The following is a 19,405-nucleotide window of genomic DNA, read 5'->3' on the forward strand; positions in this document are numbered from 1 at the left end:
GAAATAGGTAAACAAGTAGATTATGCTGTTTTCTAGCTCTTGGGGCATTGAACCAAAAAGCAAACTCAAAATTTTATGTTTGTGCTGTGAATCCAAGCTAAACACATTTATCATCCTAACCGACAACTATATTCAACTTAAATTTTTATTTTTGTATTTTTTTGTTACTCCTGTTTCTCAGGGTACCTGAGAAATTATGACACTACACAAAATAAGCCTATAGCATAAGGATGTTTTTAATTGTTTTATTTTTATTTTTTTATTTTTTTTTATAAATTTATTTATTTTAGTTGGGGGCTAATTACTTTACAATATTGTAATAGTTTTTGCCATACATTGACATGAATCAGCCATGGGTTTACATGTGTTCCCTTTCCTGGACCCCCCACCCACCTCCCTCCCCAATTGTTTTATTTTTAGTATGACGATATCTTAGTATCTTTTAAAGGCAGAATTTAGGAGGAGAATTGCTGCATTATTTAGAACAGCAAAAATTAGGAAAAAAATCCAGTTGGTTCTGGTTCAATTAATTATGATACATTCATGGAGTACTACATAGCCATTAAACATAAAGAGGTAGATTTCTATTTACCCGTGTAGAAAAATGTCTGAAATAAAATTAAGGGGAAAAAAAAAACAGGTTGCAGAGAAGTATGAATAACATCATTCCAATTTTATAAATAAAAGTTAAATGAAAACTCTGATGGCTGTGTTTGTATACTCTGGAAGGACTTATCAGGCAATTAAGAGTAGTTAGCTCTTAGTAGTAGAGTAGGAGAGAAAGAAAATGGATCATTTGCTTTTTACCTGGTATAAATTTTAAGAAAGAAAGAAAATTAGTTCTTTGTGGGGAAAATTTATATACTAGTAGACTGTATTAAAATTAGGTAGTCTTCTAAATTTCATGTGTGAAAATAATATATAAAACATTCTTTTTTACAGTGGACAGACTGGTTCAGGGAAAACATTTACCATGATGGGTAAGTAAACTAGAGATTTACATTTCCTGGCTTAGTCTATTCTTTTGTGATAATAGAACTTAGCATGGTTTTTGAAAGTCATACCTTCTGTGTATGATGTTGAACTCATGAAATTAAGGTCATTTCCCACGTTCTTTTCAGATTGTGACTTCCATTATAAAACAGTGAAATCTGTGTTTTCGGCTGTTTCCAGTTCAAAGCTTGGCACAGAATAAGTGCTTAACGAGCAACATTTGAAGAGGGTTTAATGAATTTTTACATATTTATATACCCGTATAACCACTCTTCTGACCAAGATTCTTAATCAGTAACTACTCCCACTCCACCCCATGAGGTGTGTGTTACCCTGACTTCTGTCATCACTAGTTTTCGCTTGTTTTTGCACTTCTATGAATGACATTTTACTGTGTTTACTCTTTTATGTCTAGAGTCTTTCTGTCAGCATGAAGTTTCTGAGATTCACTCATGTTATTGCATATAGTAATAGTTTATTTCCATTACTGTATAATATATTATTGTATGAATAGACCACATTTTCCATTCTGCTGTTGCTAGCGAGTTTTAGACCCCATGAATAATAATGGTGTTGTGGACATTTTTTTCTTGTATGTGTCTTTTAAAATTCATTTCTATTGAACTTGAAACTTCTGGGAGTGAACTTGCTGGGTCATAGTATTTGCACATTCAGCTTTTGTAGATAGGGCCATAATAGAGATGTGTAGATGTGGAATTTCCCAGTGCTCCATGTACATGTCCACACTTCAGACTGTCCTTTTTAAAAATTTTAGTTGTTCTGGAGTGTGTGTAGTACTGTCTCATTGTGTTTTTATTTGCACTTCCTTGATTTCCATTAACCACCTTTTATACATTTATTGAACATTTAAATAGCCTCTCTGTTAAATGCCCATTCAAGCTTTTTTTGTTATTTAAAAATTAGCATATCATTTTCTTACTCATTTGTGGGGATTCGTAAAATAGATTAGCTCTTTGTCTATGATATAGATGATAGATTTTTCTCTAGGTTTTTTCTGTTGGCTTACTTAAGTATTTCTTATGCCAAAGTTGTTTATTTTTATATGGATGAATTTCAGGGTTTTTTTTTTTTTAATGGTTTCTGAATTGTGAGTTTTAGTAAGAAAGGTCTTCCTTTCTCTGAAATTACAGCAGCATATAAGTGAGTACTTAAAATATGCCAGGTACTCTTCAAGGCTCTAGTGGTCTATTCAAATAAAAGGCAATGTCGGAGAAGGCAATGGCACCCCACTCCAGTACTCTTGCCTGGAAAATCCCATGGACGGAGGAGCCTGGTAGGCTGCAGTCCATGGGGTCGCTAGGAGTCGGACACGACTGAGCGGCTTCACTTTCACTTTTCACTTTCATGCATTGGAGAAGAAAATGGCAACCCACTCCAGTATTCTTGCCTGGAGAATCCCAGGGACGGGGGAGCCCAGTGGGCTGCTGTCTATGGAGTCAAACAGAGTCGGATACGACTGAAGCGACTTAGCAACAGCAGCAGCAAGGCTCTCTTGGAGTTTATAATTCTCATGGCAGGGGGTGTACAATTAAAAGCAAATAAATATCTCGTTCTTATGCCAGAGGTAGTAAATACTTTGGGCTTCCCTAGTGGCTCATTGGTAAAGAATCTGCCTTCTGAGCAGGAGATTCGGGATCAGTCCTTGGGTCAGGAAGATCCCCTGGAAGAGGAAATGCAACCCACTGCAATATTCTTGTCTGGGAAATCCCACGGACACAGGATCCTGTGGGCTACAGCCCATGGAGTTGCAATGTTGGACACAACTAAGTGACTAAACAGCAGCAGTGATAAATGCTGTGAAGAAAAATAAGGGGATAAAAAGGAGCAAGGGGTACTGTTTTAGGTTGGTGAGTCAGAGAGGCCTCTTGGGGTGACACTTGAAGAGTCTTACTGAATGAAATGAGAAGGAACCTTGACACTGTAGGAGAAGAACCTTCTAGACAGAGGGGCTGTCCCTGAAAATTCACAGCAAGCCCCGATTTGGGAGTATGCTGAAAAGCATTCAAGGAACAGCAAGAAGACACACGGGGCTAGAGTGGAATTTTCCAGAATTAGGGGCAAGTTGGAATTGTAGCCAGAGGGCAAGTCATGGATTGTGGATTTTTTTGTGAGGGGGTGTGAAGTCATGGGAAGGTTTGTTGTTTGTTTGTTTGTTTGAAGAAGCATTGCATGAAGTGATATTAAATTAAAAGTACTACTCAGGCAGTTGAATGGAGTAGAGACTATAAGAAGGGGTTAGAGCAGAAGCAGGATTGCGAGCTGAGTCAGGAGACTAGGCAAGAGATGATAAAGTAACTGTAATGAGTGTGCTGAATATCTTTGTATAGGATTTAGCAGGAAAATGTTAAAAAAATTATCTACACATACTCTAATATTCTGTCTTCTGTGTTCTTTATTTCCATTTTTCTACCCTGTTTGTGTATATATATATATATATATATTTAAGGTACAGTTTACAAGGTCCATTTAATATATTTTAGATATAGCACATCAAAATGATGATAATATTTTAAAATTCATTTTCTGTAGCTTTCTTGCATACACCAGCATTTTCTTAGTTCCTTTGTTCTCTAAGGTGTAATTTACTAATATGTATAGTAACTTTTAGATCTTTTCTAGCTATATAATTTTTTCTGGTAAATATAGCTAGTTTGAATTAATATTCCAAAAACTCCTGCTGCTTACTTATCTACTACATTTCCCCCTTTCCCCAGTGTTAACAAAATAAGGGTAGGATTCCTCTTCAGTTTTCCTTCTGTGTAGAAATCTTGTGAAATATTCCTATAGTATCTTTGTTACCACCCTGGCTTTCATTGCCCAGTTAAGAAAATGCTAGCTAATGTTAACTTTTATACCCTGTGAGATAGTTATTTCCATTATTATCTCCATTTTATAGTGAAAAACTCAAAGAGAGTAAGTATTTAATTAGCCCATGGCCACACTGCCAGTATATAAAGGTCATCCTTGATGACTGAATGTCTTATGCAACAATAAAGTATAATTGCTTGTTATTTCTGCTAATTTTAATATCTGCAGAAGGAGACATTTCAAGCTTGGGACTTCAGTGGATTTTTAAATTTATCAAACAACAGCTGCTTTTTCAAATTGCTTAGTGACTATGGTGCACCTGTTCATAGACAGATTCTCTTATGCCATCTCTTACCACAAATTAACTTGTTTGGGAGCCCAGAAGAAACTGATTATACAATGTGTCTTTTCTGTTAAATTGTCTTTCACTGTTGCCATTTTGAGGGACCCCTGTTACAGAATAAAAATGAGCAGTTACATATCTGTGTTTTTTATATTTTTCTTTAGGACCATCTGAATCTGATAATTTTTCTCATAATCTGAGAGGAGTAATCCCTCGAAGTTTTGAATATTTGTTTTCCTTAATTGAACGTGAAAAAGAGAAGGTAAAACTTATTGTAAAAATAAAGGGGATTCTATGCAATATCTACTTTTGAGTAGTTAACTACTAATAGTTCATGATACATGGAGAGGTATAATTGGTCATCTACACGTGGATAGGCTAGAGTGGTATAAAAAAATCCTTCAGTTCTCAAGATAAAATTTAAGGATTCTGAGTTTTCTATTTCTAAAGGTTTTTAGTCTATAAAACATGCATCACCCATGACTTGACATTAAAAGAAAGTAGAAAGTAGTGCTTCTTAGACGCTCAGATTTTACAAAAGAGGAAGTGTAAAGAAAATCTTAAGTGAGGAAAACAGATTCATGAAGCCGTATCACCTCCCTGCACCTAGGCTGACAGTAGTAACGGGCCATCTTTACTTCCTTTACCCACTACCATCTGACCATGATCTTGCTTCACACTTGGTGTGGCTCTGTTGTCCTGGCTACGTGGACTTCCATTTTGCATTGGCTCCCAGATTGGGCCATTGTCTTTATTGTGCATCGTTACCTTAGTGAATTCCAGGCTTAAGCGCCATTAGTGTTCTGTATTCTATTACATATGTGCCAGGGAGACTGATATATAACATTGGGTTACCACTTAACTCCTTTGCAGAAACTATGTCTTACCATTACAGATAGACAAGCATATTACGTGCTAGTGAAATAGATTTAGTGACATGCATTTCTGTGGTTAAAAATCCTATAGCAAGGCTTTTTATTTATTTTTTGTAAGAGAGGCTTTTAAAATGCCTTATTTTCTGTCATTTAAAAAATAAAACCCTTGATTAAGAAGTCCAGTATATGACAGGTGAAAATGGAATCGCTATTTTCATCACAAGGGGGAAAAAATTTATATAACTATGTATGGTGATGGATGTTAACTAGACTTATGATCATTTTGCAATAATACAAATATCAAATCATTATGTTGTATGTCTAAAACTAGTGTAATGCTCTTTATCAGTGATACTTCAATTAAGCAAAAAATGGAATTGCCCATTTGGCATGCTCAAGTCCTACTTCCCTATCTTGGTTCTGAGGTACTGTTGGAAACGTCAGGCCTCCTGGGACCATGGTTTGATGCTGCTTAAAACTGTTACGATGTGTTGAAACTAGTAACTTACGTTTTTAAATTGACTTTTAAGTATCTTGTATTGTGTAAAGGATAATACTGTAGGAAATTTATATGTTGTGACGTGAGTGAAAGATGAGTGCTCATGAAAGGTAGGGATGAACTCATGAAAACAATATCACTAAACCAGGCTCCTCTTTTACAGGCTGGAGTTGGAAAGAGTTTTCTTTGTAAGTGCTCATTTATTGAGATCTACAACGAGCAGATCTATGACCTACTGGACGCTGCATCAGCTGGACTGTACATAAGGGAGCATATTAAGAAGGGGGTCTTTGTTGTTGGGGCGGTAGAACAGGTGGTGACCTCAGCGGCTGAAGCCTATCAGGTACCTGCTTTGAATAATTTGATCCGTAGACAACACAACATGCTGTGGAAAGTGCCTTGACCTCAAAAAAAGAAAGAATTGTGTTACTAAAGATATTTTGTAAAGCCCTAGCCAGGATGTTCTTGAGAAGGAAAGAAAAAAAGAGTATGGCCATATTTTATAAATTTCCCCTTTGTTAAAATAGACGTTTGACCCCTTGATTTTGGGTTAGTTTGGTAGTGTTCATTCCATTCATTCACTATCTATCTGTCTGCATCGGGTCTTAGTTGTGGCATGCAGAATCTAGTTCCCTGACCAAGGATCGAACCTGGGCCCCTTGCATTGGGAGTGCAGAGTCTTAACCACTGGACCACCGAGGAAGTCCCACACTTTTTTTAAGCTAATAGTATTTTGAAATTTATCTCATGTTTGAATGAGGATTGCTCTGTCTCTTTGCAGCTGTGTAAATGTCATTATTTATCTAATATATACAGTATTTGGTGTTATAAAAAGGAAGCATGAATTATTAACCAAAAAATAAAAGATATAAGCAATTTCATTTTTATGCTGTGACTGGTTAATAGGGTTATAACAGCTATTCATTGAGTATATGTGCTGAAGCCTATACTAGCTTCTTTGTATACATTATTTCATTAATTTTTTATCTGATTTTTGAGGTAAGCTACTAATTTCTTTATTTATCCAATACTTATCATGACCTTGTCACTCAAAAATGTAGTTCTCATACTATCAGTGTCACCTGGGAGTTTGTTAGAAATGCAGGATCTCAGCCTCTACTTCACGTCTACTGAATCAGAATCTGAATTTTATTGCGACTAGGTGGTTAGCGTGCATATTACAGTTTGAGATGTTCTGCACTGTGAGGGAGATACCCATATTCCCATTTTACACATATGGGACTGAGCCTTGAAAAGGTCACTTGGCCCCAGACCACACACAACTGGTAGATAGTGGAGACAAGGGTTGAACTGGTATTCATCTGATTTTAGAGCCTGCTATCTGAACCTTCATGTAGCCTGCCTGCCACAGGGAATAGGAAGTGAAAACAAATACTCTGTAGACCAAAAGGACTGACAAAGCTTTGGGCTTGAAGGTAATTTTGAGATTTACTTTATCTGACTTCTCATAGTTTTGCTTAAGAAAAGGGTTTAGAGAGATTTTACGACTTGCATTAATACAAATAGAGAAATGGCAAAACCCATTCTAGATCCTAGGCCTTCTGATTTCCTGATTGTTCGGTCTCATGACCTAGAGAAGAAACAAAAAAGGAAACGGAAAGGAAAATTAGCTTGCGTGCTTGCATATGTTCCTCAGTAGACCAGTAGTCTCGCACCACCCTTTACAGATTTCCTGCTGATGTTTGTAGCTGTTGTGAGAACATGGAAGTTGTGATCGTGTATTTTCCTTTTGCTTAGGTGTTGTCTGGAGGGTGGAGAAACAGACGTGTCGCATCGACATCAATGAATAGAGAATCCTCGAGGTCTCATGCAGTCTTTACAATTACAATAGAGTCAATGGAGAAAAGCCATGAAACTGTGAATATACGGACCTCCCTTCTCAATCTGGTGGATTTGGCAGGATCTGAAAGACAAAAGGACACCCATGCAGAAGGCATGAGATTAAAGGTAAGATTGGAATTACAGTCTTCAATTCAATTTGACTGAGAATTAGAAGTCACTACCAAGCTCAGTATTTTGATGGCTACAGAGCATTAAGAAATTGGTTCTATCCTAAAGGTATAGAAAATTTTGTTGTAATGTAGGGACAGTAAATATACAGGGGATATGACAAGTGTCAGGAGCACGTATTTGAATTCACTGTCACCCAAAAGGACCAATGGTATGAGTGGTAGCAAGGTTCAGAGGAAGAAGGATATGACATGCCCGTTACTTCAGGGAAGCGTGGGAAAGAAGTAGTTCTTGAGTTAAGGGTTAAGGACTTCATTCTAGGCTAAGGCATTACCAGAGATGCTCAGTAATATGAACTACTAATGTATATACATATTGTGGTCTTCCTAGGTGGCTCAGTGGTTAAAGAATCTGCCTGCAATGCAGACGTGGGTTCATTCCCTGGGTCAGGGAAGATCCCCTGGAGGAGGGTACAGCAACCCACTCTAGTATTCTTGCTTAGAGAATTCCGTGGATTGAGGAGCCTGGCAGGCTACAGTCCATATAGTCGTAAAGAGTCAGACACAACTGAAGCGACTGAGCACACATGCATATCTATTATAACATGTACTGTCAACAAAATGTGTGGATTCCGCAAGCTAAGATGTATGGGTGCAGATAGCGAAGAGTCAGAAATGGTAGAGGAGAGTGTGCTGTTTGCCTTGAAAGCGAGGATTTGAGCCTCCTGAGCTCTCAGACAGCTTCAGGCTGTCTCACATTTGTGTTTCTATGGTGACATAAAGCAAGAAAAATAGCATATGTTCATAATAGGATATATGCTAGGTCTATTCTAAATGCTTCATATAAAACTATTTAACCTTCCTAAGAATTCTAGGACATGATACTATTATCCTTTCTATTTTGAAGAAACAGAAGTAAATTTTCCAGGGGCACGTGATTGAGTTGAGCTGAGATTCAGGCAGTAGTCCAGCTCCACAGACGGTGCTCGCAACTGTGGCCCTAGACCACTTTTAAGGATGGTAACAGTGGCAGCTCTGAACTCAGTGCATCTTGCTTAATAATTTCCATTTCTCCTCTCTTTTTTCTATACTCCCATCTCTGTAGACTCAGTTATCGAAAATACGCTGCCTAAAGTAAAAGGTTTAACCCAAACATTTTCCTCCCCAAAACCACTCTTTTTAAGAAATTTTATGTTTACATATAATAAATGTAAATTCTAATTTACATTTGATAAATGTAAATTCTAATTTACAGAATTAGAATGAATGTTCTCTTGTCTATAATATGTTCATTAATAGCTTCGTGGTTCATGGGAGTGGGACGTTAGTTACCATACCTTTATAATTGTAGCAAACATTTTAACATAAAAGGCTTGAAAAATATGCCTATAATTCACTACTTTAACGTGTTTTCCTCTATTCTCTTCTTGATTTTATCCCTACCTATAGGTCGGTTAAAAACTATTACGGTCATGAGTTGATAACAGTATTTTTTTCTTTCAATGATTTTTGTGTTTGAATTTGAATAGTATTAGAATTGCAGCGTGTGCCTCAATAGGAAAAGGTTAGGGGACAGTTGAGGACATCTTTTTGCTGAAAAGTTACTTACCCTTAACTAGTGTTGTCCCTGTCTTGCCTTTCCATTCAAACTTACCACCCTGCTAGGTATATTTTAATTCAAAATACTAAAAATAAATCAGTGCACCTCAATTTTTGTTCTTTTCCCCTGACACTCTAGGAAGCAGGTAGCATAAACCGATCATTGAGCTGCCTGGGCCAGGTGATTACCGCGCTTGTCGATGTGGGTAATGGAAAACAGAGACATATTTGCTACAGAGACTCCAAACTTACCTTCTTACTCCGGGTAAAGTAGATCACTGGGTTCCTGAGCCCCTCTTTTGGTTATGCTCACTGTGACATTCTTTTTTTTATGTTCTTTTGCTTTATGGTTTATCACAGGGTATTGAATATAGTTGCCTGTATTATATAGTAGAACCTTGTTGTTTACCCATCCTATGTATAATAGTTTACATCTGCTAATCCCAAACTCCCAGGCCTTCCCGCCCCTATCCCCCTCCCCTTTGGCAATCACAAGTCTGTTCTCTATGTCTGAGAGTCTTTTTATGTTTCATAGATAGGTTCGTTTATGCCATATCTTTTGGTTTTTCCCCTGAAATGTATACCATTTATATCATTAAACAGGATTCCCTTGGAGGTAATGCCAAAACAGTCATAATTGCAAATGTTCATCCTGGATCTAGGTGTTTTGGTGAAACCCTATCGACGCTTAATTTTGCTCAAAGAGCCAAGATGATTAAAAATAAGGTAAAATACTGAGTATATTGAAGTAAATTAAAAAAAGATTGAAGCTTGCAGTATCTCGCTTTTGTAATTGCCCTGAAATTAACATTAGCTTTTATTTATTTCTCTGTTGTGAAAGCCTAGCTGTAAGCAAGGTTTCTGTTTTCATCTTTCCTAGCCTTCTGTATATATCATGTAATTTGAGATCTAGATTAGGTCTTATGGTCATTATTGTTTGGCCTATTTTTTCTTAAGGGAAGGGAAAGTTTTTCCTTTGTAGTTGGTTTGGAGACTAAATTTATGTACCTAAACCATGCTAGCAGAGCTGGGTGCTGAGGGTGAGAGGATCCACTATGAAAATAATTTTGATGACCTTGACAAACTTTGTCTTTCAAGTTGTCTGTAACTCCAGGGATTCCTTTTTTTTCTTTCTATACCAGAAGTTTCTGGGACTTGCCTGGCAGTCCAGTGGTTAAGACTCTGCTTCCACTGCAGGAGGTGTGGGTTTGATACCTGGTCTGGGAACTAAGATCCCACATGCTGCACAGCATGGCCAAAAAGAGAGAGAGAAAAAAAAGTTTATTTGAAATTCTTGTACATCAGTGGTCCAAAAAGTTCTCATGTAAAGGGTCCAAGTGGTAAATAATTCTGGCTTCTTGAACTGTGGATTGTATGATCTCTGCCCCAACTACTCATCTCTGCTTTTTTAATAAGAAAGCAGCTGTAGATGCTGTGTAAACACATGTGCACGGCTGTGGTCGAGCGCTTGGCTAACCCCTGGTGAAGACTGTCAAAAGACCAAGGAGTTGCCCACTTGTTTTGGAGAGGTTGGTTGGAGGCCTCTTTGGTTCTAAACAGAAGAATCAAAATGCATATATTGGCAATTAATTTCCTCTTTCTTTCAAAGGAGACAGTGGTCATTCTTAGCCCCAAAACAGACTCCCTGATCATCTCATCATGGTAAAAGCAAAGAGGTTCATGATGCCTCTTCTGTTGGAGAAGTCAGAAGAGTATGGGTCTGGTTATTCATTCATTTTATTGGATTATGACCTCTGTAGGATATCTGTAATACAAGCAGGAGAAATCATTAGCATTTCCTGATCCTATCTCTTGGGACTTATTAGAAGTTTTTGGAGAATGGAAAGCTGCAGGGATAATTCGAATTATGACATCACCAATGTGAGATTGTGATGTCATAGTGTATAGCAGTGTCTTGTGATGGGACTGTCCTTAAGAAGCAGAAGCAACTGGAAATGACTTCTTAACATATGAAAGGAGAAAACTAGGAACCTTATACTAGTCACTATCAATGGTAAGTCCTCTGCTGCAGCCTCCCAGGGTAAAGTGGCTCAGATTTCGGGGACTTAAGAGTGAACGCTCCTTCCCAGTGGGCAGACCCAGCCTAAGAGAGGAACATGGGAAGCTTGGGGCTGTCAGAGATTTCCCCCTCACTCTGGAGTATTAGGTATTTGATTTGGTTGGTACTCAGCTGTTGGCTTTTTTTTATTTATTATTATTTTTAAATTTTGTTTGGCTCTGCCAAGTCTTAGTAGTGGCATGTGGGATCTAGTTCCCTAATCAGGGATAGAACCCAGGCCTGCTGCACTGGGAGCACTGAGTCTTAGTCACTGGACCACCAGCGAAGTCCGCATTAGCTCTTGAGTCTTGTTAACACCGTGTGAGTTTTGTGAGACTTTGAACTCCTTAGAAGTCGTCTAATAGAAGACATTTCTTTGAAAGAGCATTTACTGTGATAGTAAAACACAGATGGAGTTGTCAAACCACCTCCTCCTTCAATGAGGACTGTTAGGAAGACACAGGGTTGAATTTCTCTGGAGAGGGTGGAGCCAGGGGAGCTCAGGCCAGCCCTGCAGTTCCTCAGCCCTCTTCAGTGAGCAAAGACAGGGGAAGGTGACACTCAGGGAGGTGTTTGCCCTTCTTCATGGGGTGAGGCTGTCAGTTGCAGGAAGAAGCAGTGTTAGGTGAATATACACTGACCCCAGGTGTGAACCGGGATTCCCTGATAGCTCAGTTGGTAAAGAATCCGCCTGCAATGCAGGAGACCCTGGTTTGATCCCTGGGTTGGGAAGATCCCCTGGAGAAGGGATAGGCTACCCACTCCAGTATTCTTGGGCTTCCCTTGTGGCTCAGCTGGTGAAGAATCTGCCTGCAATGCAGGAGATCTGGGTTCAATCCCTGGGTTGGGAAGATCCCTGGGAGAAGGGAAAGACTACCCACTCCAGTATTCTGGCCTAGAGAATTCCATGGACTGTATAGTCCATGGGGTTGCAGAGAGTCTGAGCGACTTTCACTTCACTTCACTTCAAGAGTGAACCAGCCCAGCAGGGCCTAGGGCTAGTAAACAGATTAGAGACCTAAGTGGGGCATAGGGAGGGGAGGGAAAGAGTCTCTGGTGCTAGGCATGATGGCACAGGGAAAAGAAGCCTCCCTTCCCCTCCAGCACACCAATTCTGGAAGCCTTCGGACTGTTGGTGAGATGCAAGTGTCACTTTGTTTTGTCTTCATCACTCCAAACCATATAAATATAAACACAAGACTATATGACTCAAAAAGCATTCTTTTAATGGTTAAAAAAAAAATTCTTGACCAGGCAGTGGTAAATGAAGACACACAAGGAAACGTGACCCAGCTCCAAGCTGAAGTGAAGAGACTCAAAGAGCAACTGGCCCAGCTTACTGCAGGGCAGATACTATCAGAAAGCTTGCGCACCGTAGGTAAGATGAGCTCAGTGTCCTTTAAGCTGAGGAGATCTAGGTGTGGATGTAGTATGGGAGCCCTTTGATGACCGGCGCAGCACTGTATGGCTATCCAAATTTCCTGCAACTATCTGTTCCTGTTTATTTCACCCACAGACAAACCAGACGTGGTTACCACAGATACTGAATTCACAGTTACCGCAGGTGCTGAGTTCTGTGAGATGTGGTAGGAGAGGGGTGTAGAAGTAATTTTGAAAATGCATCCCTAATAAGTGCTAAAAAAAAGAGATACTAGTAAATCACTCAGATCCACTTCCAGATTCTGTCATATGTAATCTTTATATGTTTACCAAATTGGATATAAGAGACTTACTTTTCTTTAAAGAATAGCTAATTTGCAGACCCTAGTTAATTTGAAATTCATCATTTGGTGATGAGAGTCTGATTCTTTTAGAGTAGTAGAGAGCAGTCCATCAAAGGCTATTCCAGCTCATTGCTGATTCTTAAAATGTGAGAGATAAAACATTTTTCCTGTTTCCTTTTCTCTTTTACTGGACCCATTACAGACAAAGATGAGACTAACTACATCAAGTATTTCCAAGAGGCAATGTTATTCTTTAAGAAATCTGAACAGGAAAAGAAGGTAGGAAAGTTTACTATAAAGGGGATTGAAGATATTTTAGGCTTTCACTGTATGGAACTTTTCTGAGTGAAATAAATGGCAAAAGTCAATAAAACAGAGGAAGACTGAAACACTTTATTTTGACTTTGAGATTAAATGTGAAGTTAGTGTTTGTTGCTTGGTTTGTGAAAATTTAGGGAAGCCCAGTTATTTTTTATGTCTAATCAAATTTTGAACTTCTTAAGTCTCTGGTAGAAAAAGTTATGCAATTGGAAGATCTCACACTCAAAAAAGAAAAATTCATTCAGTCGAATAAAATGATCGTGAAATTCCGAGAGGATCAAATAATGCGCCTGGAAAAGCTCCACAAGGAATCCCGGGGAAATTTTCTGCCTGAGGAGCAGGACCGTTTGCTGTCGGAATTGAGGGATGAGATTCAAACTCTGCGAGAACAAGTGAGTACATGACATTCACAGTAATTCTAAAAATAAAAGAGATTCAGGACAAGTATAAATCAGTCACCAGACTGGTCAGCAAATTCTTGTAACGTAATGCAAGAGAAAGTGTTTTAAATGAGTTGAACTGACAGTATCATTACATAATTCAAACACCCCCACCCCCACCCCCACCCCCACCCTACCACATGTGCGTGCACACCCCATTTTTCTAAAATAGTAAAACCTGAAGGGAAAAGGGAGGAAGTTGTGATGTTGCTGCCATGGCACTCAGCCCTGGCAGGCCAGGTACAGTTCCTTCCAGGGGGCAGTTGGGGTTATCAGAGTCAGTTTGCAGTTGACCTCATCGAAGTTTTGCTGTTTTTCCTTTTCCCTGGGAGGATGGATAGTTGACACCAGGCACATCATTAAGAAACAAAGATAATCTCTTATCAGAGTGTACATTTTTCAAGAGGTTTTTATGCATTTTCAAACCAATACAGATATTTTGGCTTTTATTCTTTTTGTGCACAAAAGACAGCTGACCATATACACTTTTCTGTGCCTCGCCCTTTTCATTTAATATATCTTGAGGGGCATTCCACTGTAGTCAGTAGAGAATTTTCTTATTATTTTCAGTGTGTTAATTGAAGCAGTCTCCTTTGCGTGAAGAGTCTGCCACAGGGTACACCCCGTATGCTTATTATTGAAGGTGCCTGGGTGAGTTTCAAGAGTAGATGGAGAAGTTTCAAATTTTCAGGCCCAAATGTAGACTTGAGAGTTGTAGGATATGCACATATTCAGTGTGATCATAAACACTGAGGTGCTCTCCACAGTGCCTGTGGTGTCCACAGTATTTTCTGTTGGTTTTCAGAAAAACTTGTTCTCTAAAATGGTCATGTTTGTAAATATATGTCTAATTCTTCCATGTCCCAGGTAGAGCACCACCCCAGAGTGGCAAAATATGCTATGGAAAATCATTCCCTCAGGGAGGAGAACAGAAGACTGAGACTGTTAGAGCCTGTGAAAAGAGCCCACGAAATGGACGCCCAGACCATTGCAATCCTGGAAAAAGCCTTCTTTGAAGTATCTGGAACAGAGAAAAATGACAAAAGTAAGACATGATTGTTGTAAACATGTCTTCTAGGGGCAGGGAAATTGTTTATAAGGACCTTGATATTGCCTTGCCCTGAGGGTTTTCACTTCAGCCTCCAGACCTGGTGTGCAAATTTCCTATGTATATGCTTATTCCTCATGTAGGCTAATAGATATCCATGAGCAAAGGAATACTCATATATCTCTGTCTTGCAGATCTTGATACTTTACATTATTATTAAATGGAATTTTCCTGTGTGAGTGGAATTTTCCTGTGTTAAGTATTTGAAAAGTGCTTAACTAATGACAGTCTGAATGACTGTAGAGCTGAGATGTTTATCCCCCTGATGAACAACTATACAGTGTGAGAGATTGGTCAGAGCTGTCAGACTCACAGTCTAGCCAGCACAGTTTTTGATCCTGATGTCTTATTTGCAGGTCATCTTGCCACTGTCTGTTCTGTTAGTTATACATTAATTCTGTAGTTTACTGTTACTCTCTGAAAAGTGGTTTCAGTTCAGTTCAATTCAGTCACTCAGTCGTGTCCGACTCTGCGACCCCATGAATCGCCGTACACCAGGCCTCCCTGTCCATCACCAACTGCCAGAGTCCACCCAAACCCATGTCCATCGAGTCGGTGATGCCATCCAGCCATCTCACCTTCTGTCGTCCCCTTCTCCTCCCGCCCCCAATCCTACCCAGCATTAAGGTCTTTTCCAATGAGTCAACTCTTCGCACGAGGTGGCCAAAGTATTGGAGTTTCAGCTTCAACATCAGACCTTCCAATGAACACCAGGACTGATCTCCTTTAGGATGGACTGGTTGGATCTCCTTGCAGTCCAAGGGATTCTCAAGAGTCTTCTCCAACACCACAGTTCAAAAGCATCAATTCTTCGGCGCTCAGCTTTCTTCACCGTTCAACTCTCGCATCCATACGTGACTACTGGAAAAACCATAACCTTGACTAGACGGACCTTTGTTGGCAATGTAATGTCTCTGCTTTTCAATATGCTATCTAGGTTGGTCATAACCTTCCTTCCACGGAGTAAGCATCTTTTAATTTCACGGCTACGAACAAAGCTAGTGGAGGTGATGGAATTCCAGTGGAGCTATTTCAAATCCTGAAAGATGATGCTGTGAAAGTGTTGAACTCGATATGCCAGCAAATCTGGAAAACTCAGCAGTGGCCACAGGACTGGAAAAGGTCAGTTTTCATTCCAATCCCAAAGAAAGGCAATGCCAAAGAATGCTCAAACTACTGCACAATTGCACTCATCTCACACGCTAGTAAAGTAATGCTAAAAATTCTCCAAGCCAGGCTTCAACAATACGTGAACTGTGAACTTTCAGATGTTCAAGCTGGTTTTAGAAAAGGCAGAGGAACCAGAGATCAAATTGCCAACATCCGCTGGATCATCGAAAAAGCAAGAGAGTTCCAGAAAAACATCTATTTCTGCTTTATTGACTATGCCAAAGCCTTTCACTGTGTGGATCACAGTAAACTGTGGAAAATTCTGAAAGAGATGGGAATACCAGACCACCTGACCTGTCTCTTGAGAAACCTGTATGCAGATCAAGAAGCAACAGTTAGAACTGGACATGGAACAACAGACTGGTTCCAAATAGGAAAAGGAGTATGTCAAGGCTGTATATTGTCACCCTGCTTATTTAACTTATATGCGGAGTACATCATGAGAAACGCTGGGCTGGAAGAAACACAAGCTGGAATCAAGATTGCCCGGAGAAATATCAATAACCTCAGATATGCAGATGACACCACCCTCATGGCAGAAAGTGAAGAAGAACTAAAGAGCCTCTTGATGAAGGTGAAAGAGGAGAGTGAAAAAGTTGGCTTAAAGCTCAACATTCAGAAAACTAAGATCATGGCATCTGGTCCCATCACTTCATGGGAAATAGATGGGGAAACAGTGCAAACAGTGTCAGAAAAGTGGTTTAGTTAGTACTAATCTAACTTACAGGCTTGGCAGCTATTGGTGTTAATGCTATGGCATTTGGTGACAGTCTGTGTTTGCTCCATTCTTTGAGTATTTTCCTGGCCTTTTATCATACTTTGTTTCAGTCCTTGTTCCTTTTTAAGTTGAAATGAAGATACTTCTAATCTTTTCATACTGCAATGATAAAGAAAAAAATGTTTTTTTTTAATTTCCTTTTTCAAGCCTTTTTCCATTCTGTTATGAATTAACAAAAGAATAAAATTCTTGGAATATGGCTTGTAGAGAGACCATGATTTTAGATGCAAAGTTAAAATCAGGTTTTTTGTACTATATATCCTACAGTGCTCTATATTTCGTTAGCGATTTTGGCCTCAATAGTACCTTAACTTACTACCTTCCAAAGATACTAATGGTAATTTCTGGACCTCACTATCTCCTAAACATCATTCTCTGAACTATTTTACCATACTGAAACTCAGTGGCACTCTCTTCAACAAATTCAGTCATCTAAGGAATTCCTAAAAAGTAGTGCTTTCTTCCTGGTAGATGATACCAAGTTCTTTGAACTGGCTGCCTTTGCTGTTTATCTCCTTTGCTAAAAATTCATTGACTATTGACACTAATTCATGCAAAATTCAACTGGTGATACTTCTTTATCCAGCAGTGTGGGTGTTATACTTCAGTCGTTATTTGTTCTTTTTTCTTAATGGAAAAAGTGTTGCTTTAAATGTGCCCCTTCATCCTGTTGCTTCACAACTTCACAAAAACAACTTATAATACTCTTCAACACACTCTGTTGTGTCTTATGTCTCCTCTTGAATTACAGGCTCTTGTATTTTAGGGTTCATTTTCCAATCATTTCTCGTTTTTTGTCCTTGTGCTACAAAATTGATACTTGGCAGAGAACTTAGAAATTGTATTCTGTGATTTTCTGTCTTTCAAAGGCTGGGTTGTTTCCTTATTATCAGGTCAGCAAGGATTCTCCCCTAAAGCTCTGAAAGAGCCGTGTTCGTTAGCAAACACTGAGAAGTTAAAAGCACAACTCCTGCAAGTGCACACAGAGCTGAATAATTCAAAGCAAGAGTATGAAGAATTCAAAGAACTAACTAGGTAAAGTATAAATACACATTCATACTTACTGTTTCAATATCCTTTAATGTTGGTTTGTCTAGTGTTGAGCATGGTTAGGATTTTAGTTGAGAATTTACCTTAAATATTCAAATATAGCAGCTAACTTGTTTTGACATGAAGCAAAAGGGCTTGCATCTTGCTCTTTTCTTTTTCTTCACTCATTCTTTAAAAACTGAGGTACAACTGACCTAAATTTCTAGTCTTTGATAATATATTTAGTAAACTAGATGATACAAATCTTGTGAGGGATATACCTATTGAGATGAGTATCTTTTAAACTTATTTGTGAATTCTTTATCTAATCACAAAATTTAAATCATTACTGTTATGAATTATATTGGTATTTTTAGAAATTACAGTTTTGTTATTATTCTTGATATACTGTGTAAAAGAAAACAGGTAAACCACCTTCATATTATATGTAACTAAGATTAATCCTATTCTGAAAGATAAAGAAATATTTGTTTTAAATTTATCACATGGAATTGTTGTTGAATTATTTGGGCTTTTGAGTTGTAGCATACCATTTGCTAGTTGAATACTTTAAACTGTCATCAATCTCTGAACTGTACCTAACCTAATTGGAAATGAGGGTAATGATCTGCCAAAGTCTCTGATTAAAGGGGTAATTATAAAGTTATGTGAAAATATAAACTACTTTACAAATGTATGACACTACTTATTACCTGAAATACTCCATTTTATCTTATCTATTAGAAAAAGGCAGGTGGAATTAGAATCAGAGATTCAGTCTTTGCAAAAAGCGAACCTTAATCTTGAAAACCTTTTGGAAGCAACAAAAGTCTGCAAGCGGCAAGAAGTTTCTCAACTGAGTAAAATTCATGCTGAAACACTGAAGGTAGGTAATCCGAAGCTTAAATCAGTGGTGTCTGATTGTTTTTTTTTAATATTTTTTTATTTGCTGTGCCGGGTGTTAGCTGCAGCATTCAAACTCTTAGTTGCGGCATGTGGGATCTAGTTCCCCGAGCAGGGAATGAACCTGGGCCCCTTGCATTGAGAGCGCTGACTCTTAGCCACTGGAGCACCAGGGATGTCCCTGCTATTTTATTTTTAAGTGGCGTGACCTCTGGGTTTACCTTTTTTCAAATCAACCTGGCGGCGACGGACAGGGCCTAGGCCGGGCCGGGGGGCTGGGGGCGGCGGCCGACAGGGGATAGGGTGGGCCGGGAGCCGGGGGCGGTGGCCGACAGGGGCTAGGCGGGGCCGGGGGCCAGGGGCCAGGGGCCAGGGGTGGCGGCCGACAGGGAAAACTAGCTAATCTGATCACACAGACCACAGCCTTGTCTATCTCAATGAAACTAAGCCATGCCCTGTGGGGCCACCCAAGACGGATGGGTCATGGTGGAGAGGTCTGACAGATTGTGGTCCACTGGAGAAGGGCATGGCAAACCACTTCAGTATTCTTGCCTTGAGAACCCCATGAACAGTATGAAAAGGCAAAAATATAGGACACTGAAAGATGAACTCCCCAGGTCAGTAGGTGCCCAATATACTAATGGAGATCAGTGGAGAAATAACTCCAGAAAGAATGATGGGATGGAGCCAAAGCAAAAACGATACCCAACTGTGGACGTGACTGGTGACAGACGCAAAGTCCGATGCTGTAAAGAGCAATATTGC

At 39.1% G+C, this 19,405-nt stretch overlaps 1 protein-coding gene across 14 annotated transcripts in view; it reads left to right on the forward strand.

Annotated features, from left to right (window-relative positions):
* Positions 1 to 19,405, forward strand: part of KIF15 (kinesin family member 15) — a 62,868-nt gene that overhangs the window by 18,185 nt on the left and 25,278 nt on the right. For 6 of the 14 annotated variants that reach the window (XR_014064731.1, XR_014064730.1, XR_014064729.1 and 3 more), the window contains 12 exons: positions 943 to 980; positions 4,330 to 4,427; positions 5,703 to 5,882; positions 7,298 to 7,507; positions 9,248 to 9,373; positions 9,712 to 9,834; positions 12,422 to 12,545; positions 13,094 to 13,170; positions 13,395 to 13,604; positions 14,520 to 14,697; positions 17,602 to 17,743; positions 18,482 to 18,623. Coding sequence is in view for 10 of the 14 variants with exons in the window: in XM_081527815.1 (XP_081383941.1) it covers positions 943 to 980; positions 4,330 to 4,427; positions 5,703 to 5,882; positions 7,298 to 7,507; positions 9,248 to 9,373; positions 9,712 to 9,834; positions 12,422 to 12,545; positions 13,094 to 13,170; positions 13,395 to 13,604; positions 14,520 to 14,697; positions 17,602 to 17,743; positions 18,482 to 18,623 (1,648 nt within the window). In the remaining 4 variants the exon portion in view is untranslated. Of the gene's footprint in view, positions 1 to 942; positions 981 to 4,329; positions 4,428 to 4,982; positions 5,234 to 5,702; positions 5,883 to 7,297; positions 7,508 to 9,247; positions 9,374 to 9,711; positions 9,835 to 12,421; positions 12,546 to 13,093; positions 13,171 to 13,394; positions 13,605 to 14,519; positions 14,698 to 17,577; positions 17,744 to 18,481; positions 18,624 to 19,405 lie in introns of those variants that run through there. The other 8 variants (XR_014064727.1, XM_081527811.1, XM_081527812.1 and 5 more) reach the window with 4 other exon arrangements.

The sequence above is a fragment of the Giraffa tippelskirchi genome, chromosome 9, assembly GCF_054371585.1.
Source record: "Giraffa tippelskirchi isolate mGirTip1 chromosome 9, T2T-mGirTip1v1.2.pri, whole genome shotgun sequence".
Lineage (NCBI taxonomy): Eukaryota > Metazoa > Chordata > Mammalia > Artiodactyla > Giraffidae > Giraffa > Giraffa tippelskirchi.